We start from the raw sequence: 25,703 nt of genomic DNA on the forward strand, positions 1-25,703 counted from the left end.
AGGGGAGGTGCAGAGATCCACGCGGTGTCATCTTCACAAATGGGAGCTTTTGAGTATGTGCACGGGACCCATCGGCGGACTTCTGTTTTGTTTTTAAATTTTCGTTCTTTGAAGACAGAGACCTGATTTGAGGGAAAAAAGGGATGGAAATGAGGAGACCCAAATGGCATTCTTGGAGCATATGGGGAGAAAGCGACGTGTTCTCTCCTCCACACCCAACGCCCAGGCTCGGGAAGCGTTGCCGTTGATTCCAAAATACTAAATGCAATTCACAATTTTAACTGAAATTAAAAAAAAAAACAACAACCCTCAAACACCCTAAAATGTACGGAAAAGACGGTCACGCCGCAACATCTTGCGGACCGTACCAGCCACACCAACATGGCCGCGGCGCAGGCTTCTGGGGCGCGCGCAGCCGGCCGGGGCGGGACGCTGAGGCCGCCGGGAGGGACTGCGCAAGCGCGGCGCGGGCTTGTGGGCGGGGCCGTGCGTCGGCTGTTCGCGCGGGAGCCGGGCGCGAAGGCTCCTGGGCTGCGGGTCACTAGGAACGGAAGCCGCTGCAGGACGCCGAGGCAGCCAGGATGGCGACTCCGAGCAGGAAGGCGTCAACCTCAAGCTCCCTGGCTTCCAAGAGGGTCCTGCCGACGGACCCTTCCTCGGAGGTTCCGAGCAAGAGAAAGAATCCGACCCCGCCGTCGTCTCAGCTGCCGTCCTCCGGGCCTTTCGTGGAAGGCTCTATCGTCCGCATCGCGATGGAGAACTTCCTGTGAGTGGTCCGGGGGCCGCGGCAGGCGGCCAAACCCGCCGTAATCGGGCGTGGGCGTGCGGCCGGCGGGCACTCTAGCGGTGAATTAGTGCCGGGCTTCCCGCGAGCGTTTCTCCGCGTAGGCCGTGGAGACTGACGTGTGTTGCTGTGGATGTGTCTTGTGCTGATTTTTATTATTAGTATTATTCCTTCCGTAAACGGTTTTGAAGGCGTCATCTGCCCGTCAGTGGATGTAGGACTAGGTCTTTGCCCTTGTTCTGCAACTCACAAAAGTGTGGGCCCTGGGGATTCAGGAGGCTACAGTCAAATCGGAGAGGCAGGTTCTGGAAGTGTGGACGTTTGCCGGTGGACAGAGACTAGAGAGGATGGGAATGGTTACTCTGCATCGGGGTTAGGGTGTGCTATAAAAATTAAACCTGACTCTCACTTGCCTGAGCTACCGACAGAGCCTCCAAATCCAGTTTTCTTCCCTGGCTCCTCTTCTCTCCCTTCAGACAACTTTGTAGAATCCAAATGTGTTGCAAAAGAAAATGTCATGTATCTGTGTATAGCCTTACACTTCATTTTTCAGTCTTTAAAAAAAAATAATAAGTTTGCACATAATGGCATAAAAGCTGCAGAATTGTAGAAACAATAACACTTTTTTTTTCCCCCTTCAAACATCGGATGGATCATGTGCCAGGTACAGAACTAGGTGTTTTCCCACCCCTGGTGGTACTGGGATTTGAACTCGGCATCACACTTGCTTGGTAGGCGCGCTACCAGTAGAGCATTCTGCTAGCCCCAGAACTTGGTATTTTGTTTACCCATTAGCTGTTTCTTTATTCAAAACTCTGTCATATCTTTATTGATGACATAAGCTCACAGAGATTAATTTTGCCTAGGTTTACATAGCTAATAAACAGCTGAATTACAATTCAAATCCAGATCAGGAAATAGCAATGTAGTCAAAGGAGGTAGAGACCATAACATATGTTGATAGGGTTCCATGGAGAACACAAAGGAAGAAGTGCATAATTTTATCCATAACTAGGAGAAAGAGCTTCATAAAGAAGATGTGAAAGTCCTAAAGGGAGGGAACAGCATTGTAGACAGAGATATTGCCTGAAAGTTTGGAATATTTAGGAATTGTCCTGTATTTCAGTATGACTTGAACTTAGGATGTGAGTGAATATGTGGACAGAGGGCAGAGCAACCCACTGTCTCTGTTCATTATGCTAAGACATTCCAGCTTCATCTTGTAGGCAGTCAGGCTGTGTTTTAAGGGAATGAGATGATTTTTGCTAACCTGAAAGCAGTGTAGAGGATGACTTAGAAAAGGTGGCAGATTGGAGGCAAGAAGACTTAAAATGTGAAGGCAAGAAGTAGAGTTTGTACATAGTAGGAGCCAAAAGGAGAGATTTGACAGGATCTGGCTACAGATTAATTGTGAGGTATGATGGGGTGAGGAGTGCTGCATTTTCCCCTAGTCTCTGCCTTAGCTAACTGGTCAGATGCTTAGAGGGAGCAGTTTGAGGAAAATAAATGATAAATGCCTTTAGATCCTGTGATTTGAAGTTTCCTGTGGAATATCTAAGAGAGAGGTTCTGTTGATAGAATTTATAAATGCCTAGAACTCCAAGAAAAATGAGAACAAGTCAGACATTTGGGAACCATGCATATAGGTGATTATTGAAGTTGCAGAAATTATTGAGATTGCCTAAAAGGAATATAAGGCCTACATGTGAGGGCAAGAGAAGAAAAAGAACTCACAGACTGAGAAAGAACCAAGAGAAATTGTTATCAGAGAAGCTAAAGAAAAAAAGTGTTTGAGAATATCTGCTACATTGACATCAGATAACAGGACTGAAAGGAGCCTACTGCTTATAGCAGTTGGGAAATCTTTGACCCCCTTGATGAAGCAATGGAAAAGAAAACTTTGTAAAGCAAGGAATGAATGAAGAGTGAAGAAGTAAAGCTTACATGTAAATAGAAAGAAGAGGTGCCTAGAAAGTACAGTGCTAAGTGAGATTTTGTTTATTTTAATGATGAGAGGACTTTGGGTTTTAGGAGTGAGGTAGTGAGGGATAGATTTAGAGAATTAGCGAAGAAGCACAAGAGGTAGTCTTAGACCTCAAATGGTCTGGAAATGATAGAGAAGGGTTTTTATGTCTGAACCAAGTTGAATGGAGTTGGGAGTGGAGGGAGAGATTTCTGGGCTAAAGGAAACATAAACTCGTCAAGAAACTGAAAAAAGGCTGGGCACCAGTGGCTCATGCCTATAATCTTAGCAATTCAGGAGGCAGAGATCTGGAGGATCACGGTTTGAAGACAGCCTGGGCAAATAGTTCGCCAGACCCTATCTTGAAACAGCCATCACAGGAAAAGGGCCGGTAGAGTGGCTCAAGGTGTAGGCCCTGAGTTCAAGCCCCAGTACCACAAAAGTTTTTTTAAAAAGAAACTGAAAAAAAAAAATAAGGTAAAATTTAGAGGTCTGTGCAGAAAAAGGAGCTAGAGCAAGGAAAATTAAGTTATGACTAAATTACAAAAAGTCCTTTCTTCCTGAGTTTTTCTTTTTACTAACAAGTTATAGATTTGCATGTGATTGGGTTGGGGGGAGAGGGCAGATGCAGGTAGAGGCACAAGGGATGGAAGAATCAAAGGTGATGTAGAACTAATGCCTAGATTTCTCATTTAAACAATGGGATAGATGATAGTATTCATTGAGTGACTACAAGAGTGGTTTTGTTGGAAAATACAGTGGATTTAGTTTTGAATGTGTAAAGTTTTAAGTTTTAGGAGGAGGTAATTGCATATATAAGTTATCAGAAAGATGTAACCATGTATTTCAAGAATACATGAAATACCTCACTAAATTTATAGAGTGAGATAAGAGTGAACTTTGACAATAGTTCTTTCAGGGGGAACTAAAAAAAAAAGATGCTCACAAAAAGGGAATCTCCAATAAATAGAAGAATGAATTTGTAAAATCCAGAGCTTTGTTTTGTTTTTTGGCAAAACCCCTACTTATAATATGTATGTATTTTATATGCCAGAAATTTTCATGCTTTTCCATGTTGTTTTTATTAATACCAGTTGTGTCACTTCTAGTTTAATATTTGCAAAGAGATCTCACAGAAGGAAAGGCTAGTGTTAAAAGAATGAGACCTGATAATGTTGTGCTTAAGAAGTTCCATGTCAGGTAATTTCTTAGATATCTGAAGTTCCCAAGCTAGTTGTATTTTAACTAAAGTTTCGTTTAAGACCCAGTTGCTAACAGAACAAAGCATCTGAAAGGCAAAGTAGATAGATGCTTTGTAGAGATGTAGAGCTAGAAAACCTGCTGGAAAATACTTTTTTTTTGCCACTTATATTTATTTTTACTGCTACCCAGATTTTTTAAATCATTTATGTTTTTAAGTATCAAAGTTGAAATATGTATGGTTAAATTATTTATATTCTTGGCAGGTTAATTGCAGGGTAATCGTTTATTCTTGGGGAATTAGTTGGCAGTTATACCTGAGAACTAACTTAAATGTGGGCAAAAAATACTACACCTGGGTCTCATTTCAGGATATTCAAAGACAAGTTAGAAGAAAGTATGAGTCCTTTCTTACATTTTTCCAAAGGTATTCCAGGCAAGTAACAAGGATTGGATGCTAACTGTGTGGGTAGAACATGGGACAGCATGTAGTGGTATGGTTTGAGGAAATATTACAAAGGTACTTGGCATTGATGCATTCTTGCTTTGTCTCAGAGGAATAAAGATTATTTCAATGTAGACTAACAGTAGATCCCTTGGTGAATCTTCTTGCAAGATGTTAAAGGAAATGATTTTTTTTTTTTAATGATAAAATGAAACCATTGGGTTAATATATAGTTTCAGTTTTCTAATTTGAATAAGAATTATTTGGTAGGACTGTTTCAAATATTAAAATATTAGAGTTTCAAGATAAATATAAACATAAAATCCACAGATATAAGAAAAGCCATGACTTTTCATATAAAATTTGTTTTAAAAATTCTTTATTTGTAGAGTAGCTTTGATAGAATCTCCCATGAAATTTAATTATTTTCTTTTGGTTGGGACAGTACTGGGGTTTTAACTGAGGGCTTTGTGCTTGCTGGGCAGGCGTAATTCTACCACTTGAATTATACCTCCAGCAGACTTACTTTTGAAAAGGCATATGAAGTCTTAATTTCCCACTGATGTTCTTAGTTTAGATATGCATTATCACTTTTTCATTTCTTCCATTGAGATATTTTCCTTTTGTAGGCTGTTTAATGAAAAGCTACAGAGGTAGGGATATAGTTCAGTGGTAAAGTGCTTGCCTAGCATGTAAGGCCCTGGGTTTGATCCTTAGCACCTCTTCCCCCAAATCTATAAGTAACATTAAATTTGTAAGGTTAGCTTGTTTTAAATGAATTTGTGGAATGTTGTAGATAATGATAATGCAAAGGAACAAAAAGTGTTTTTGTAAAGAAAATATTTTTTCTCTTGCCTAATAATGTCACCCCTTTATAATTCAGAACATATGACATCTGTGAAGTGTCTCCAGGACCCCACTTGAACATGATTATAGGAGCTAATGGAACAGGGAAGTCGAGCATTGTGTGTGCCATTTGCCTTGGATTAGCAGGCAAACCTGCTTTTATGGGGCGGGCAGATAAGGTGAGTTAACAATTACTTTTTAAGAAAATTCAAAGCCATTAAGTGCTTTTAGAAACAAATCAACTTCTGTATTTTAATTCTTTGGGTATAGTAAATTTGTAGTGTTTGAATATAGGGAATAAGGAATTTGGCAGGTAGAGAAGCTAGAAGGAAATTTTTGTTGCTAGAAGTATTTTGGGCCATATGCCTAGAGAGTTTTATCCAAGTACCTAATGCCCGAAATGGTAGATATAAAGCAATATGTTATTTTAAATTAAAAATTTTTTTTTTAAATTTTTTGGTGGGATTGGGGTTTGAACTCAGGGCTTTGCCCTTGAAAAGTAGGTGCTCTACTATTACACCTCCAATCCATTTTGCTCTGATTATTTGGAGATGAGGGTCTCATAAAGTATTTTCCTGGGCTAGTCTTGAACCATAATGCTCTCAAGTAGCTAGGATTACAGATGTGAACTGCTGGCATCCAGAAATGTGTCATTTTTTAAGTGCGTTACTGGGCTTATGGAAAGGTGAAGTGAATTTACTAAGGGTAAAAACAAAATAGTGTGAATCTGAAGACATAGCGAGCTTTACAGTAGTTTCTGCTTGGGCATTTTCTGATAGCTTGTGCCTTAAAGCCCAACTTTGAGTTGTTTGAACAGGTTTAGGGATTCAGGTGGGAAAGGGCTAGGAGATAATCTTGGAAAGTCAAACACTGTGTATAGAAGAAGAACAATACCACCGAATAGGACAGTGGATTTACTTACTCATTGTTTGATTGTGTGGAGGGTATCTAGCAAAGAATTCATAATCAGAGTCTTGGATGTGTTTGGGGAGAGAATCCCATATGACCTAAATAGTATAAATTATGTTAGGCAAATCCCAGCACTTTGGAGATTGAGGCAAAATGATCTAGAGTTTGAGGCCTACCTGGGCTACTGTCTCAAAAAAATTAAAACCATAAATTAAAATCTTAGTTGAAAGTTGTCTGAGTAATATCTCTAATCCAGTCATTAAAAGAATTTTAATAGAAGTTTGAAGAAATTCATAAATCAAAAAACACCATACAACTTGGGGAAAAAATGAATGGCTTAAAATAAGAGTTAACCAAACCAACCCAATCAGACTTACAAAGCTTGTACATACAGTACGTAACCTAAGTAATTTAATTCATTTAAGAAAATAAAAGAAGGTTGCAGATATGACAGTGGAATAAGTGACAAAAAAATCAGTACACTTGAAGAAGAATTGAGCTGGTTGTGGTGGCAGATACCTATAATCCTAGTACTGCGGAGGCTGAGATTGGAGGATCACATTTTTGAGGAAAGCCTAGGCTGTGAAGTGAGACCCTGTCTCATAAAAACAAAACTAAAAAAGAAAAAGAATGGAGTAAAATTATAGAAATGAAAAATAAAGTTCTGAGCAGAGAAATTTAACAGGCCGATAAAAAACCAAAGTACACACATTTGAGAAGAAAATTTATACAAACATTTGAAAAAAGTTTCCCAAAATGCAGTATAGAGATAGAAAAATATAAAATCAACGTCAAGAGTGGGTAAAGGAATATAATCCAGTATTCATCTAATTGTAGTTCCTAAGGGAGATAGTAATGAAGAGGCAGTATTCAAAGAAAGAATGACTTTAAGAAATTTCCAGAAATACTGAAAAACTTGAGTTCTCAGATTCAAGAAGCCCAATGTATCCAGGCAGGATAAATAAAACAAATCCATAGACAGACTCATGACAGTGAATTTCAGAATACAAAATACAGTGGTGATATCTTCCCAGAATGGGAGCAGAGAAAGAAAATGAATAAAGCTTGAGATCCTCACTAAAGAAACTTTGAAAGTACATGTTAAGCCTCCCTAATCCAAAAAGTTCCAAATCCTAAACTTTTTGAGTATCTTCGTGATGTCTCAGGTGAAATCCCATACTGTGAAACTTTAATGTACAAAGTTATTAAAAATATTGACACATTACTTTCAGACTATATAAGCTGTAGATGAAACAAGTAAATTTTATGTTTAGTCTTGGATCCCATTCCCCAATACAACTCATTTATATGCGTATATTAAAAAATTTGAAAAAAGTAAAAAAATCCAAAACACTTCTGGTATAAAATGCATAGTACAGGCGGGTATAGTGATTCATGTCTGTATCTCTGTACTCAGGAAGCAGAGGTAGGTAGATTACAAGTTTGAGGATAGCCTGGACTGCTTGAGCAAACCTGGGTTATATAAGGGAAAAAAAGCATTATGGCCAGTTTAAATTTATTCTAGGAATGAGAAATTGATTGGCCACTAGATTTTTTTTTTTTGGCAGTACTGGAATTTGAACTCAGGGCCTTGCATTTGCTAGGCAGGTGCTCTACCATTTAAGCCACACAACTGTTTTTTACTTTACTATTTCAGTAGGGCCTTGAAATTTTGCTCATGTCAGCCTGCACTGTGATCCTCCTGTTTATGTCTCCTGTATAGCATATATAGCACACACAGGTCCAGCTTTATAGTCATTGAAATAAGGGTCTTACTCAGTGACCAGGCTGGCCTTGGTCTGTGATCCTGTGACCTCTGCCTTTTGAATTACTTGGGATTACAGATAGATGTGAGCCACTGCAACTGGCTTTGCATCATGTTTTAAAGGAATTTTCACAATAATATTATGGAAAAAAAATTTTTTTTTTTTTTTGATGGGACTGGGCTCAGAGCTTTATGCTTGCAAAGCAGGGGCTGCACCACTCAAGTCATACCTCCATCCCATTTTGCTCTGGTTATTTTGGAGAAGGGGTCTTGTGAACTGTTTGTCCCAGGTGGCCATGAACCATGATCTTTCTGATCTCAGTCCTGCAAGTAGCTAGGATTACAGGCATAAGCCCCTGGGACTGAGCAACTTATGAGAATTCTTAACAAGGAGTAGAAGGGAATTTTTTTAATTTCACAAAAGATATCTATGAAAATGTGTGGCAAATCTCAGGAACAAGTTAAAATGACCTCTCAGTACTGTTAACATTGATTGTACTGGAAGTTCTAGGTAGAACAATAAGGTGGACAAAGAATCGATAACAGTGGAAAGAAGTGTCTGCATAGAAACCAAAAAGAATCTCCAAACAAGCCTGATTAATTAATATGGGAGTTTGTCAGTATTGTTAGATAGGAGATTAGGTAAAAATCAGTTATATTTCTGTACACTAATGAGCAGAAAAATGAAACTAAAAATATGTACTATTTATAATAGCAATAGAAGTGCAAGTTGCATAAGAATAAATTAACAGAAGACATGTAAGAACTGCATACAGAAATTACAAAATTTATGTTAAACATTAAATATTTGATGGAGTGATACTCTGTATAAATGTTATTCTTAACAAAAATGTTATTCTTCACATTTACATACTCAATTTACTTTACTCAAAATCCCAGTAATATCTATGGCAAATTAAAAGCTGGATTTAAAATGTAGATCCACAAGCAAAGGGCAATAGATAGCTAAGATACTCCTAAAGAATTAGAAGAAATTAGGAAAAGTTATCCTACCAGATATCAACACTTAATATGAAATCTTGATGTCACATGCCTATAATCCAGCATTCATGAGGGCAGAGACAGGAGGATGACAAATTCCAGGCCAGCCTGGACTACATTTGGAGACCCTATCTCAGAATACAAACAAAAAAACCCAACCAAGCAATTGGAAACAGGAAAAAAAAAAAAAAGACTGACTATGTTGTAGTAATGAAGATATTGTAGTATTAGAGGATAGAAATGAACAGTGGACCAATGTGATGGACCAGAATAAGAACCCAGACAAAGCCATATTAGTATAAGCTCAGTTTATGACAGAGCTGACATTATAGGTCAGTGGAGAAAAACCATGAACAGTACTGAGATAATTGATTATCCATATAGGAAAAAATGGAATTAAGTTCTGTCCTCACAAATTACTTCTATGTTAATTGAAGATCTAAATGTGATCAAACAAAAAAGTTTTTAAAATACAACTGGATAGGGGAAAGTATCTGTGACTTGGGATAAAGAAACATTTAAAAGTATAGACTGGAAAGGAAAATACTGATGAACTCAAATATAACAAAATTAAGAAACCTTTATGAAAAGTTTTTATCAAAACTTTTATCTTTTGATAAAAGGTAAGCCACCAATAGAAAGTTTATATTACACATCTTAAAAAAGGTCAATATCTGAACTATAAAGTAGGTGAAATAATAACAACTCAGAAGAAAAAAGGGCAGAAGATATGCTTAGATGTTTCAGAGAAGAGGCAGCCCAAATTGGCCAGCAAATATACAAAAAGATGCTCAACTTCATTAGTTGCCAAAGAAATGCAAATTAACCTTAGCTCAGTAACCCAATCAGACTTCAAAGTTCTTCAGTGTGTTTACAAGGATATAGAGCAGTAAGAACTCTGGTATACTTTTGCTGGGAATATAAATTTGCAACCTTTTGGGAAATGATGTGGCATTATTTAGTAAGTCTGTACATGCACCTGGTCACTCAAAATTTCTACTCCTACCTACTCTTGTAAGTTGTTAAACATTTATACTAGATGAGATTATAAAACTTTTATAGCAGTATTGTTTCCATGAATTTTAGCATAGTCATATAAAGTTGAATATTATAGGACAGTCAAAATAAATAAATCATGGTTCACTGGTTAAATCTTAAAAACAATTTTAAGCAAAAATTCCATCTGGAAAGAGTACATGAGATATGACTTTAGTAAAAAAAAGTGTATTCAATGTTTAGGGATATACATATATATAATAAAAGTAAAGAAATGCAAAAGAATGACCAATAAGCTTAGAGCTTTAGGAGGGAATAGAAGGACTCATTTGGGGTGAACTATAAAAGGAATGTCAGATACATTGATAATGTTCAGTTTCTTAGATTGGTGATAGTGGCTAGAGGCATGGCTCAAATGGTAGAGTGCTTGCCTAGTAAGCACAAGGCCCTGAGTTCAAACCCCAGGACTCCCACCCAACACACATACAAAATCTCCTGGTCAGTCTGTGACATCACTACTAAATTGGTGATGGTTATATGGTCATTTTATTCTTCTTCCGAGTACGAGGGTTTGAACTTTGAGCTTTCCCTCAGCAAGTAGATGCTGTACCACTTGAGCCAGGCCTCCAGTCCCGGGATGATTGTAAGCACACAGTGTAGTAGTTCCTAGACACAAATTGCAGCCTTTTGTGTATCCATAAATTTAGTACTTAGGGAATGCTCAAGTTCTCAGCAAGAATATTTTAATATTATATGTACTTTTGTTTAAATGTTAATGTAAGAACTTAACGCAAGCATATTCTACACCATCTATTTGGGTTCTTTATAATAAAAACTACCTAGTTTTTCCTTCTCATTGGTGCCAGGTATTTTAATTGTAGCAAACAAATGTAACAGTTAGCTCCTGCAAAGATGCCATTGTTTTCCTATCTTTGAAAAAACAAAATCTGGTCAAGGTCAAATAGCTTGTCTGTGAAGGAGTTGAGATTTGAGCCTAGATAATACATGTTAAGGCCAGTATTCTTAAATAGTAAGCTGTACCCTCAGTTTACTGGAACATGTTTTTTTTTTTTTTAGTTTGTCTGGTCCTAAATTTTACCGTCTATAAAATAATTGAGCATTAGTTAATGAGAAATATGTAAACTGCTTAGCACAGCAGCATTTAGTAAATGTTAGCTTTTGTGGTTACAGTTGTCATTATTGTCAGTACTGCTATTAAAAAGATTATTTATAAGGTGTATTTTCTATGATTTTTTAGTATTTATTGCTTAGTTGTAGCCCAATTTAAGATCCAGTCTGTTTAGAAAGTGATGGGAATGGACAGTTATGTATTTACTGAAAACAGACTTGATATGTCACAATGATGACTTCAGTTAATCTCTGATAACCTGGAAATGTCATCACACAGCTCACTTTTTCTTTTCTATGCCTTAGGTTGGTTTTTTTGTGAAGAGAGGATGTTCCAGAGGCATGGTTGAAATTGAATTGTAAGTGCTGAAACCACATTTTTCTGTATAGTTTTTAGTTTATATTTATGCTTTCCTGATGATCTTGGAAAAGATATTAATATAGTATTATGACATAAATATTGGAAATAATACTTGAGTATTTTATCTAAACAAGTAAGTTTTTATGCATCTTTTAAAACTTAAATTTTTTTTGGAAAAATTCCTAAGGTGACTGTAAGTTTATGGGAGGAAATGAAATAGAAATATACCCCTGCTAAATCTTCATTAAGCAGGGGCAGTATTTTTCTCAAATTTAATTGTTGCTTTTTACTGGTTTTGAAAGTAATACTTGGGCTGGAGTGCATCTCAATGACAGAGTGCTTGCCTACCAGCATGAGGCCTCTGGACTCCATCCCCAGCACTGCAGAAACAAACAAATAAAAAGCCTTCTTGCCATAATTCTACTTCTAGAAATAACCCCTGTTGATCGTTTGGTGAGTCTCATGTATGACAAATACGTATACTTCTGTTACCGTCTTTATGGTATCTTTTCCCATTGAGCTTAGATGTTCTGAATTGACCATTCTTCTTTTGGTGTTTTGAGGCAGGGTCTCACTCTGTAGGCGAGGCTGGCCTGGAACTGGCTATGTAGCTCAGGCCGGCCTGGAACTTGTGATCCTCCTCCTCAGCCTCCTGAATGCAGGGATTATAGGCATTACCACCATGCCTACTTCTGTTGACCATTCTTGGCAGCTATTTCTGATGGTTAAGAATAGATACTTATCATGGAACCAATTGACCATCCTTAGTGTATATACTTTTAGTCTTTTTGCACATTGTTTAGATTTTTAAGAGTTGCTTTTGTAGTACTTATGTAGAGTTGTAGAACTTTTAAGTTAAAAATTTTCTTAAAAAATCATCTCATAGCCTTATAATTTTATAGGATATGGAGAAATTCTGTGGACTCTAAACCTTGGGAACTTTTTTATTAAAGATAAAAGATAGACAAGGAAAAAAATACATAAATACTTTGCCTAGCTTAGTAAAATATAATGGTAGAATTTGAGGACACAAAACCAAGACACAAATAGAGAAACATGTTATTTTCCTAGAAACATAAAATTAAAATCATTAGTATGTCAGTCCTTCCCAAATTATTGAAATTGTATGGTACAGTTCCAGTGAGAGTTTCAGCAGGTAAGTTTCTAATTTGATTGTAAAGCTCCTTTTCAGAAAACAATGTATTGTGGATAAGACTTTTATGTTACCAGATATTAAAGTATTACAATGCTGTAGATGTAAAATAGTATGCTCTTGGTACAGAAGATTAGAGGAGCAGAGTGGAAAAACTAGAAACAGATCTAAGTGTATATGAGAATTTAATGTAGTGTAAAGGTGACTATTCAAGTGTGGGGTATTATAAGAGATAGGAAAAAACCAAACTTTTTAAACAGTAGAAAGCACATCCTCTTGTGTTTTCTTTTGGGGGGGAGGGGGGTTGGGATTTTTTGTTGTTTTTGTTTTTCTTTTTTGGGCAGTACTGGGGTTTGAACTCAGGGCCTCGCAGTTGCTAGGCAAGCACTTTACCACTTGAGCCACACCTCTAGCCCTTCTTGCTTTCAGGATATTTTTAGATAGGGTCTCATGTGTTTTCTGAGACCAGCATCCACCGTCAGGCCATGATCCTCTTACCTATGCTTCCTGTGTAGCTGAGATTACCACCATGCTTGGCTTGTTTCTTGAGATGGGGTCTTGCTAACATTTTCCGTGGGCTGCCTTCAAATTGAGATCCTCCTGACCTCTGCTTTCTGAGTAACTGGGATGACAGGTGTGTTCCACTGAACCCTGTATATCAGTTCAATTCAACTTTTTTTAAACTTTCAAATATTGCTTATTTTTTTAATTCCCATACATGCATATAATGTACTTTGATCAAATTCACCCCTTCTATTAATCTTTCTTACCCCACACCTCCCCCTCTTTTTAAACAGGTTTTTAAACAGTTTTTAATGGATTTCATTCTGTTTTCATACATGAGTATAAAGTACTTTGATTGCATTTACCCTTTCTTCACCTTCCTGCTGGTTCCCACCCCCAAGTAGACCCTCTGTTTTATACTGTATAATTTTTTTTAAAGGTATAGGTTCTGTCTGTGTGATTTGTCTATGATCTTTGTCTTTTTTAATCTGACTTATTTTGCATAACATGGTGATTTCCAGTTCCATTCATTTTTCTGCAAACAACATAATTTCATTCTTTTTTATGGCTGAATCAAATTAAAATTCTAACACTAACTAGAGTTAGTGCAGAGCCTGTAGGTTAAGGGCTCAATCCCACCAGACTGTCCGCCATATCACAGGCCATTTTTGAGTTTTGAGTTGTGTCCCGTATTTCTGACCAACCAGCTGTAAATTGGGATTCCCAGGTCCCATTCCTTAGGTTTGATTATTTGGTAGGACAGCTCATAGAACTAAGAGAAATGGTTTATTAATTTATTATAAAGAGTGCTACAGAAGATACAGATAAACAGCAAAATGAAGAAATGTATAGGTCATTGTCAGAAAGAGCCTGAGCCCAGGAGCTTCTTCCTCATGGAGTTGGGGGTACACCATCATCCCAGCACACAGATGAGCTTATGAAACAGGAGCTTTCTGAATCTTTGTAGCTCAGGGGTTTTCATGGAGGCTCTATCACTTAGGCATCATTGATTATTAATTCACTTTCTATAATCCCTTCTTCCTTTCTTGGAGAGTATAGGGGTGGTACTAAAAGATCAAGCGTGTGTACTACATCCAGCTGTATTTCTTAATATATCACAATATCACAGGTATAAATTACTCAAATTACTCTGAATAGAGAGCTTAATCTGACATCTTATGCATAAATAAAATCTAGGTGTACTAAGTGCCAGATGAAAAATTATCTACTTTTATAAATAATAGAGGGGTTGGGGATGAGGCTCAAATGGTATAGAGTACTTGCCTAGAAATAATTGAGAAAATATTGAATGTTTTTCAAATGTTGGGAATGGAGAAGGTCTTTCTAACCAAGAGTAGTGTGAATAGCCATTAAAAAGTAAGATAGGAAGCCAGTTGTGGTGGCTCATTCCTGTAATCTTAGCACTTGGAGGCTGAAGCAGGAGGGTGAGATATTTAAGGCCATCCTGGGGTACATAGTGTGTTCAAGAACAGCCTGAGCTACACAGCATGACCCTGTCTGAAACCCCCCTCCCCCCAAAAAAAAGATAGGAAATTTAGGCTGTCTAAAAGTCCAATTAAAAATAATGTGACACCCTAGTTAAAGATAGATGTGAGAAAACATTTTTAGCATACAAAATATGTGCAGGCTTAAAATTAGTAAAATACTAATATCTCAGTAAAAATTATAAACAACCTAATAGAAAAAATGAGCAAAGAAATTTAGTACAAAACTAAAAGTGAACGATAAATACAAAATCAAGGAAATAACTTATTATCAAGAAAATAAACACAAGCCAGAGGCTGGTGGCTCATGCCAATAATCATAGCTACTTGGGAGTCTGAGATGGGGAGGATTGTGGTTCCAGGTTAGCTTGGGCAAAAAAAAAGTTTGTGAGACCTCATCCCAGTGAGAAAAAGCTGGTCATGGTGGTGTTGCCTGTCATCCCAGCTACGTGGGAAGTGTAGAAAGGAGGACTGTGGTCCAGGCTGGCCTGGGCAATCTGACTATATCCAAAATAACCAGAGTGAAAAGGGCTGGAGACATGGCAAAGGGCACCTGCCCTACCCTGAGTTCAAACCCCAGTAATGCCAATAAAGAAATAAGTAAATACAATGAGGACTCCCAGACAGATTAGAATAATTTTAAAATAAATCTAGTAATACAAAAGTACAATAAGCCCTCCCTATTTGTGGTTTTATTACCTTCTGTTTTCCAGGCACTGCCAAAATATAAAAGAGATTTAAATTCCTGCATTTATGCAACTCATTTGGTGCATAGAAACTCTCAGTTCAGTCCTGTGTTTTCCTCAGTTATGTTTAAATTATGTGATCTGCTGAGTGTTTCTCTGTCCTTAATTTTGTGAAAATATGCTTCCAAAAGGGAAATAAAAACCAAAAAGCAAGGCACAATTATGGTAATCCTTCCAAGCCAGAAAGGACATGTAGTATACTTAATTTAAGTGATAAAGTGAAAATTTTAGATTTGTTGAAAGGTAGCATTCTTTAGCAGAAGTTTGGCAGGCAGCATTATGGGAGAAGACATTAGGCATCCTCAGTAGAGTACTGTACTCTGTAAAATATAAACATTTGTTCTTTTACTTCAGTGGTCTCCTTGAAACCTTGTACCCACAAATATCAAGAGTGTACAAGGAAGTAGATTCTATCCTGCCACTGTTGGTGGGATTGTAATCAGTGTATTCTTTTCAGCTGTATTTCTCTGTGTTTAGAATATACATACTTTTTTTCCAGTTATTTTACTTAACTATCTAGAGAACGTTTACTCGTTTAAAAAAAATAGCTTTCCCTAATACATATGTATAATTTTTAAAAAATATTACTGGGGTTTGAACTTAGGACCTTGTGCTTACTAGGCAAGCCCTCTACCACTTGAGTCATACCCACAGCCCTAGCTTTCCCTAATCTTTTTTTTTTTTTTCAACGCATATAATAGTTGTAGAGGGAGTATTCATTGTGACATTTACATATGTGTTTATAATATATCTTAATTAGATGCACTTCCTCCATCATTCTCCCTCATTCCTCCTTACTTTCCCTAATTTTAATATAGTGAAAAATTATAAATAATCCAAGTCAACTGGTAGTGACTAAGCAAAATGTGGTATACCCAAATAGGAAGCTATGATTCGACCATAAAAAGGAATGAAGTACTCTTACATACTATTGTATTGATGAACCTTGAAAATACTGTGCTTAATGAAAGAAGCCAGACACAAAAGGGTACATTGTATGATTCTTAATAAATGAAATTTCCAGAGTAGACATACATCTATAGGCCTGGGAGTATGGCTCAAGTGGTAGAGGTCCTATCTAGCAGGTGTGAGGCCTTGAGTTCAAACCCCAGTTACCTCTCCCACCCCCCAAAAGAAAAGACATACCTAGAAGCATATCTAGAAGACATATCTAGAGCTGTGAGATACAAGGGGAGAAGTGAATGTGGGTGACCTAAAAGGCATGGATTCCTTTTTTGGGGACTCATGAAAATATTCTAGATAATAGTCATGCTTGCATACCTTGTGAATATACTAAAAACCATTGTTGAAACACTATACCTAAAAACAGTTAAAATGGTAACTTTTATGCAATGTATATTTTGCCATAAATGAAAAACCCATATTGAATTGTGTACTTTAAATATGATTATATGTTAATTTTTTTTAATAAGTAATTTCCAAGGATATGCCTGGGGTAGCTTTGGTACCATGAACCATGGATCAGTATGGATGACATATTCAGTCACCAAGACACACTTGTTTGGTATACAGTTTCTGTTAGCACCAATAGTCTAACCACTGGTCATTAACTAGAGCCCTGTTACCAAATCTGATATAAGAGAAGGTTTCTTTTCCCCAAACACCACATGGTTGTGTTGTATTCACTTTTTCTCCTAGGTCCATATGGTCTTGAAAATACCAAATGTAAAACAGCTTATTTTTGGTTGTCGAACTTACTATTACTGAGTGGGATGGTGGGAATAATCTCTGATATTCATTTAAGCAATCATTTTTCAAATATTTACTGAGCATATATTGGGGATATATATATTCTGCCCTCATGAAATTAAGGGCATAAAGGGGATTCATACTAGCAAAATTTATGTATTAATGTTAGGTGATGGCATATGTGCTACATAGAAAAATGAAGCAGAAACAAAGAACAGGAACACAGAATAGAATCTTTCAGTTTTAAATTGGGTGGTGGATGAGTTCAGGAAAGTTCTCACTGAGGAGATATCATTTGAGCAAAGACCTAAGGAGAGAAGGTAATAACATGGAGATATTTGGGTAAAACATTTCAAGCAGAAGTATCCTCAAATGCTAAGGCATTGAAGTGGTACCCAGGATGACTGAGTCACATTGAATGGACAGAATAGTGAAAGATAAGGAATCAACTTATAGGACCTTGTAGCCAGTAGAGCCAATGCCAGTGATCTGGCATTTACTGTATTTTGACTAAGATGTGAAGCCACCAGGTTTTGAGTAGAAGAATGACATGATGTAACTTAAGTTTTCATCAGATCATTTGAATTGTTGTGTGGAAATACACTTAAGAAAGCAAAGGCAAAAGTGAGGATATCAGTTAAGTGACTAATAAAATAACCTTTGGGAGATGAGAACAGTTTAGGATTTGTTCACAAATTAAATTTGTGGTGTGGGAGAACAAAGGACTTCAAGGTATCTGTCATGCTTAAAGGCATATAGTTTGCATTAACTGAGGTAGACCTTCTATAGGAGGTTTGGGGAGTAAGATCAGAAGTTCATTGGGGGCTGGGGTGCAGCTCAAGGGGAGAGCATTTGTCTCTCATGCACAAGGACTTGAGTTTGCTCCCCAGCACTGGAGAGGAAAAAAAAGTTCACTTTAGAGTACATCATATTTCATTGATTTAAGAGGCTACCACTTGTAAGATACTATCTGTATATGTCACAGATAGTTCTAAATATGCAATCCAGTATTAAAAATGTTAAGATGTCACAAAGAAGAAAAACAGCCAAACACTACTTTTCAGACTCAAATGTTTGAGATGCCTAGTAAATATTCAGGTAGAAACATTGGATGGACAGTTGAAAATATAAATATGTTGTGCTGGGAGTGGTCAGATGGGCTGAAGATAATACCTTTGGAGAGTTGTAAGTGCTATGATGTATGATATCATGGATGGAAATGATAATAGCTGAAGGGAAGAAGATGTCTAAGAAATAGAAACCCTGCTGCAATGCAGCATTTCAAGTTTGAATATAGGGGAAAAAGCAGGAAAGGAAATAGGTGGTCCTTCTAGTCAGAGTATGGTAACTGGAAATCAGTGCTTCCAGTGGCTTGAAAAGGAGGGTATTATTGATCATCTGTCTGTATCTGGTACTGCTGATAGATGAAGTAAATTCAGGAGAAAGAACTTATAACTGGATTTAGCTCTTTGTTGGTCTTGACAAGATTTGGAGGAGGAGGTGCTTTTATTTCTGGAAAGGCCCCCCCCCCTTTTTTTTTTTGAGCTGAAAAGTGAATGATAAGTATTTATTTCAACATTTTTATATCTGTATTTTGTTTATGAAGGGTGTTGTGATTTGAAGGTTTGGTTAAACTTACTGGTAAAAGCATCTGAGCCTTTTGGGGTTTTTTTACCCCCTTAATTACTGAATTGATTTATTTAATAATAATGGAATTACTTAGATTTTCTGTTTCTTTTTAGATAATTGTAGTTATCTGTATCTTTTTTTTTTTGCTTCCCTCCCCACTCCCCTCAGTTATCTATATCTTTGATGGTTTTTCACTTTTCTTAGTTTTAAATTTTATTGGCCTGAATAGTATACTTTCATACGAGTTTATTATATGCCTGCTATCTCAAGTATGTTTGTGTCTTCTATAATTGTATCCTCTCTTTCATTCATGTTTCTTTTTTTCTGGATTTGAAAAAAGTCCATTTGTCAGTTTTAACTGGCTTTTTGGTGAACTGCACTATTGTTTTTGTCTTATATCATCATGGTTTTCTGTTTCATTAATTTTTATTCTTAACCTTTACTAGTTCTTTTTAAACTTTCTTTTAGTTTCTTTTGTCCTTTTTCTAATTTCTTGAAATTGGATGTGCATCATACTAATTTTCAGTCTTTCATTTACCTTAATATTTAAACAGTTAAGGTTAAAATTTTCCCTCTTAGTATCACTTTAGCTCTACCTCCCAGATTCTGACATACGATGTCTTATTTTTCTTTCTGAGTATTTTCTTTTTGAGTTTGTGATTAGAAATTGTTTCTAGCTCTAATGCAGTGATTTTCTTGTTATAATTTTAGTATTGATTTCCACTTTGGAGTGTGGCAGAATATGCATATGTATGTATATATATTTATATTTATATGTAGTTTTTATGTTACCTCCTTTGAAGTTGTTCAGTCTTAATTTTTGTAGTGAGCTTTTGTAATTATTTCTCATTTGGTGGAAAGAATGAGTATTCTGCTAATGATACCTGCAGTGTTTTGTGTTTGTCCGTTAACTCAAGTTTTTTAAATATATTGTTAATACTTCTATATTTTCACTGATTCGTTGTCAGATTGATCCCTTGATTACTGAGGAATGTGTTATTGCATTTTCCCTCTAGTCATGTCAATTTTTACTTCATCTATTTTGAGAGTGTTATTAATTGTATGTAACATTCAGATTGTTTCGTCTTCTTGGTATACTCAACTTTTATTGTTGTATACTTCTCTCATTTGAAGATTTTTGCCTTAAAATCTGTTTAATTTTCCATTAATATAATTAGCAGTCCTTTAAAAGTACTGTTTTCCTGATTAACTTTTTTCATTCATTTCTTTCAAGTTTTTCATATCATTAAAATAAGTACAGCTGGTGTTATTTTTCTGTAGCCTTTAAAAATATTTGAAATACATTGACGTATATTGTATTTGCCATGTGTTTGAATTTGTTTTTTATTTGTCCTACTCTTTGCCATCCCTTTTCTGTCTTGCTTTTGTTAGATATTTTTATTTCATTTTTTTCCTTTCTATTGACTTGGAACTTATGCTTTCTTTCTTGTTTTAGTGGTTATTAGAATTTTTAAAATAAGTACTTATTTAAGTCTAGAATTGATGTCTTTATCTTGGTACCAAACAGTTTTTTAGCTAAATTCTAGTTTTTTAAACTCCTGAAGACATATTATGATGATTAATAATTAATTATTCTTTTTTTAAAAAGTTATCTCACATACGTCATTTTGCCTTGCATTTCACTCCTTTTTGCATTTCTAATCTTCCTTTTGGGATCACTTTCTTTCTGCTAGGACATTCTTTAAAACTTGATTTAGTTAGGCTTTTTAGTAGAGCACATAGTTTGTTTCCAAAAATATTATTTTGCTCTAAATCATGAAAGATATTTGCTGTATATAAAAATCAATATTGAAAAGTCTTAGCATATTCACTGTATAGTATCATTGTCTTCTAATGTGAATCTGATCTTGTTTTGATGGTAATCATTCTTTCTTGAGAAGCTTTTAAAATCATTTATTTTGATATTCTTTTAGTTTCAGATAGCATATCTAGGTGTAGATTTATTTTTTATTTTCATTAGTTTGTTAGGCTTTTGCATCGCAGTGATCAAATACCTGAGAAAAGCAATTTAAAGGTGGGTACCCGTGGCTCACACCTGTAATCCTAGCTATTCAGGAGGCAGAGATCAGGAGGATAGAGATTCAAAGCCAGCCATGGCAAAAAGTTTGTGAGACCCTATCTCGAAAAAAACCCATCACAGAAAAGAGCTGGTGGAGTGGCTCAAGGTATAGGCTACGAGTTCAGACTCTAGTACTGCAAAAAATAAAGAAAGAAAAAGCAATTTAAAGGAGGAAGCATTTATTTTGGCTCACTGTTTCAGAGGCTTCAGTCCATCATGGTGGACAGAGCATGGAGTAGCAGAGCAGATTGCATCATGGAGGCCAAGAAGCAGAGCCTCCAACGTGACCCCATGACCTACTTCGTCCAGCTAGGCCCCACTTAAGGCCCCATAATGCCATCATAATGTGAATCCTCAAATTAATCTATTGATTGGGTCAGAGTTCTCATAACCTCATTGTCTCTGGAAATACCCTAACAGACATGCACAGAGGATGCTTTACTAATTTAAGTGCTTTTTAATCCAGTCAAGTTGATAATCAAGATTAACTGTCCCACTTGGTATTTAATGAGTTTCTTAAATCTGTGATTTGATGTCACGTCAGTTTGGAACAGTTTCTGGTCAAATTTTTTTTTTAGTTTTTTCATTTCATTAAATACTTTTACTGACCTATTCTGTACCTTCCATATTTCTCTACTCTTATTAGGTTGGTATTAGGCCTTATTACTTAGCCAAATCTCTCTTTCTCTCTCTTTTTTTAAATGGTACTGGGGGTTGAACTCAGGGCTTCATTCTTGCTAGGCAGGACTGTGATTCTTCTATGTGTGCTTTCCTGTGTAGCTGGGGAGGACAGGTATGTACCACTGCGCCTACTCCTTGGTTGAGGTGGGGGCGGAGGGGTCCTCCCTAACTTTTTGCCCAGACTGGCTTTGAACTGGAATCATCCCACCCTCCATCTTCCAAGAAGCTAGAATACAGACTTGAGCCTCTGTGCCGGACCTCTTTAATATCTTTCAAACGATATCTTTCTTTATGATTTTTATTTTTTCTTTTATCCTTATGATTTTGATTTCTATATTTCTGCTAGTTCTTTTTTTTTTTTCTTTTTTTCTGCTAGTTCTTGATGCTTTGTTTTCATGTGTATATGAAGTTTCCACTGAGGGGCTCCTTTATCTTTGAACTTTATCTATGCTCATTCTTTGAGGATAAGATAAATTCCTACAGAAGGAATTTTTACCAGCTTCTATCAGACCTTTAGATACTTTCAGTTTAGGATTACAATGTATTGAATTCTCAGATTGAGGGTTTTTGAACCTTTTAGGTAGTAGGTTATGTAATGTTAAGATATAAACCTGTTGAGACTGATTTGTGATTAGTAACTGTGGGGAAGGCTTTTTGTTTCATAATTGAAGCCATAGTTTGAGGCAGGCAGGTTTTGCCTTGCTGTCCTTGGTGGTGGTGGTGATGAAGTATGTCTGCTGTGTCCTTCCTCTAAGGGTATGGTACTTCGGTGGTTGATTTCTGTAACACTTTCCATGTTAGGTGGCTCTGTGCTTTATTTGCAAACCTTCTACTGGAGATCATGAAAATAAATCCTCAGGGTCACTGGCTGAGCAAATGCCCTCAAAGTTTTTGAAAATCAATTGCATTTTGAGTTCCCCTGTGTACTCTTTCATATTTAGTAAAAACATGAAGACAGTTTGATATTTTTAGTTGTTTAGAGAAGGAAAATGAGTAAGGGTACTTCATTAGTCATTCTGTTGGCAAAGTTCAAAACCACTTAACTGCTTGAAGTATTCTGATTACAATATGATCTATAGATACAATATTTACAAATTACTGTCATTTGGCCATTAGATACCAATAATTTATCTCTTTACCACATGCTGCTGAATTCCAGTGAAGAAGATGGATGAATAGATGAGAGGTGTGGAGCGGTAGTACTTCTAAAAGCAAGAAATAAGTAAATACCCTTCTTTCAGATTCTATATTGCTAATGTTCCTTTGTAGCCATGTATTGTAATTCCCTCTGAATTCAGAGTGGAGTACATGGTGAGGAATCCATGGGCTTCCTGTATGGGCAGGCTAGTTTTGATTTCGGAAAATGCCTATGCAGGAGTTAGTTGGTTTTCATTCATACAATTTCCAAGTAGGGGAAATTTCAAGGTTTAACTTTTAATATGCTTTAATATATCAATCTGTTTTGAATTGCAGTCAATGCATGTGATAGAGAATAGCCTAATGCTTAAAGAATAAATAACTGCAGTTATGTAACTCCTCTGGTAGTGTTTAGGAATTAGTATTGGCATTAATTTTGATTTTATTTTAACAATTTGACTAATTTTGAATGTTGGGTATGTAGTTACTGATATGTAGTCAGTTATGGTATTACTAATAAAATGTCAAGGTTTCCTTCTTAGGAGGAACCAAAATTTCAAAAGGAATAAAAATTATAATAATAATTCTGACACCATTGGTGCTGTTAGAAATTTTATTTCTAAACCTATGTATGTGTTTTGAATTAAAGATTTTTTAAATGATTCTTTAATTAGGTTCAGGACTTCTGGAAACCTTGTAATCACCCGTGAGATTGATGTGGCAAAAAATCAGTCTTTGTGGTTTATCAACAAAAAATCTACAACCCAGAAAGTAGTAGAAGAGCAAGTTTCAGCCTTAAATATTCAAGTGGGCAATCTTTGCCAGTTTCTACCTCAGGTATGAGAGAAATAAAAGTAAAAATGGGAAATTTTTGTATATAGTTTTCCTCTTTATCCCTTTTCAAGGGATATTAATAATAACAGTTACTATTTTACATGGAGCACAGCACTATTAATACTTACAGTTCTTTGTGAAAGGTAGCATCTTATCACTTAAGTTTTTCATTTTAATTAATAAAAAGCCTAAATTATAAAGTGCTTTGAGCGAAATAAAGCTGTATTTTTAAGTACAGAGAGTAAGTAGCTTTGATACTTCATTTGTAGAAACTTAAAGTTTTGTCAATAAGCAGCTTTTTAATCAAAGTATTTGTTGGCATAAAATACCAAAACTTATCGGTGTACCTTATAAAATCTTCCTATATTTTAAATTTGTTTATTAAAAATAAAAATTCTGATATGTTAACTGTCACAGTCAAATGCCTTTTAAATTTGTCTTTGAATACCATTTAGTGATCAAATTAAAGTTCATTTTCTTCAGAAACATGGTGATTTTATTAAATAAGTCCAAGTTAAGTAAAAATTTTAAATTTGAAATCTTTTTGCATTTATCAGCTGATGTCAGACTATCTCCAGAAGTAGATGTTTGAAATTACCTCCTTTAACTTCTAACATTCCAGCAGATGTGTAATAGAGTTACCATTTCAATCTGGGAGAGTTTTTTTTTTTCTTTTATTCCTAAACTATTTATTGAATACATATAAACACTACTACCTGGAAATACTGACATAGAAATTTTGTTATAAAAAAAATGATAGTTTATACCATGTTTTTCTTTGTTAAATAGTATGTAAAAAGATTTACATGAAGATTCACGTCTCAACAAATTTTTAATGAGTTCCATTTGACAAGTGTAATACATTTTAATGGTACTTATAAATGATAATAGTTGCTGATAATTAATTTTTGTGCTCTAGGACAAAGTTGGAGAATTTGCTAAACTAAGCAAAATTGAACTCCTTGAAGCTACTGAGAAGTCAGTTGGTCCTCCAGAAATGTACAGGTATCACTGTGAACTCAAAAACTTCAGGGAGAAAGAAAAACAGCTAGAGGTACTTATAAACAGATAACTCATTTCTGTTGTCTCTTAGTGGTTTCTGTGTCTCAATGTGGAAGAGTGAGTAGTAGTTCTGTTCATTAAGTGAATTTGTATTTGTGACTTTTTTCACTCAGGATTGTGTTGCTGACATCAACAAGTGACAAAAAGTGAGAATGAATTTGATAATGTAAAGTTTGTAAAATGTGACTATTTCAGCAGTTCTTAGAGTTTTTTCTTTTTTTTTTTTTTCTTGGTAATTGTTACTGAGGTTTTCGAGAATCAGTAACAGTATGTTCTCTCAGGAAATTATATTGTTCTGTTTTTGAGTCAATACCTATTAAACACCTATTATGTAGGCATCATACAAGGTTTTGGGTTATACAGCAGATGTGTTTACGTAATACCTGTGGTGAACCATTCTCTCTGTTTTTTTTTTTCAGTTACATGAAGGTAGACTATAAAAGGACTGTACATTTAGTTACAGTACTAAATTTTTTATTTTCATTGAGGTCTATCCTGATGGGGCTTCTGTTTATAGCCACACATCGTTGGAAATGCCTCCTATAGTAATTGTGTGGTTTTACTTTACTCACAGAGCTATTTCTTAGGTCTGTGGGGAGTAACTACAATACATTTACAAAATATGAAAGACTTGCTATGTATGCATATATATATATTGTTTACAGAAAAAATTTATTTTCACCTTTAGTAAATATGTAAATAAAAATGTCCTTTTATAGCATAACCTTTTGTGTTTTATTTAATAAATCTAGTTCCACATCCCTGCATTTAAGATAAATTGGTACATTGTCATAATGAAAAATCTTATAATCAAATGTTTCCTCTTTAGGTATAACTGTCTACACTTAAGAAGTTTTTTATTGTAATGAAATACTAATTTTATTTTGCTTATTCAGAGTGAATGACCAAAGGAGTTGTTTTGAGCTGTTTATAATTATTTCATCCTGCTCAGATGCTCCTTCAATTCTTTTAATTTTTTCTGCCTCAGTCTTAATACTTCCCCTGAAACACTCACCTAAATTATCTACCATCCTCAAAAAGAAAACAAGCATATATTCTATTAGGTTCTGAGTACATCTCTGTATTTTTTAACTCTCAATATAAAAGCTTAATTTTAGTTTGTTTCATGTCATTATGAAGGTTAAAGTCATGTGTCCATAACATACTAATCCTAGTATTACTTATTTGTGTATCATTTTTATAGCTTTTGTGGAGCTTTTACCTATACAGATTGAACAACCCTGGTTCAAAATTAGAAATGCT

General features: G+C 35.7%; 1 protein-coding gene and 1 non-coding gene across 4 annotated transcripts in view; both read left to right on the forward strand.

The window, feature by feature from the left end:
* Window positions 1-499: 499 nt before the first annotated feature.
* The window catches only part of Smc5 (structural maintenance of chromosomes 5), an 88,130-nt gene continuing 62,926 nt past the window's right edge, over window positions 500-25,703 (forward strand). For 2 of the 3 annotated variants that reach the window (XM_020182223.2, XM_074052017.1), the window contains exons 1-5: window positions 500-766; window positions 5,276-5,417; window positions 11,345-11,397; window positions 23,219-23,381; window positions 24,298-24,432. In XM_020182223.2, the coding sequence (XP_020037812.1) occupies window positions 582-766; window positions 5,276-5,417; window positions 11,345-11,397; window positions 23,219-23,381; window positions 24,298-24,432 (678 nt within the window). In that variant the 5' untranslated portion in view covers window positions 500-581. Of the gene's footprint in view, window positions 767-5,275; window positions 5,418-11,344; window positions 11,398-22,566; window positions 22,630-23,218; window positions 23,382-24,297; window positions 24,433-25,703 lie in introns of those variants that run through there. The other variant, XM_074052018.1, reaches the window with a different exon arrangement.
* LOC141415997 (small nucleolar RNA SNORA18) lies at window positions 24,923-25,055 on the forward strand. Its single transcript, XR_012440934.1, has one exon. It is a non-coding gene; the product is annotated as a small nucleolar RNA SNORA18 (small nucleolar RNA).

This window comes from Castor canadensis, chromosome 13, assembly GCF_047511655.1.
Source record: "Castor canadensis chromosome 13, mCasCan1.hap1v2, whole genome shotgun sequence".
NCBI lineage: Eukaryota > Metazoa > Chordata > Mammalia > Rodentia > Castoridae > Castor > Castor canadensis.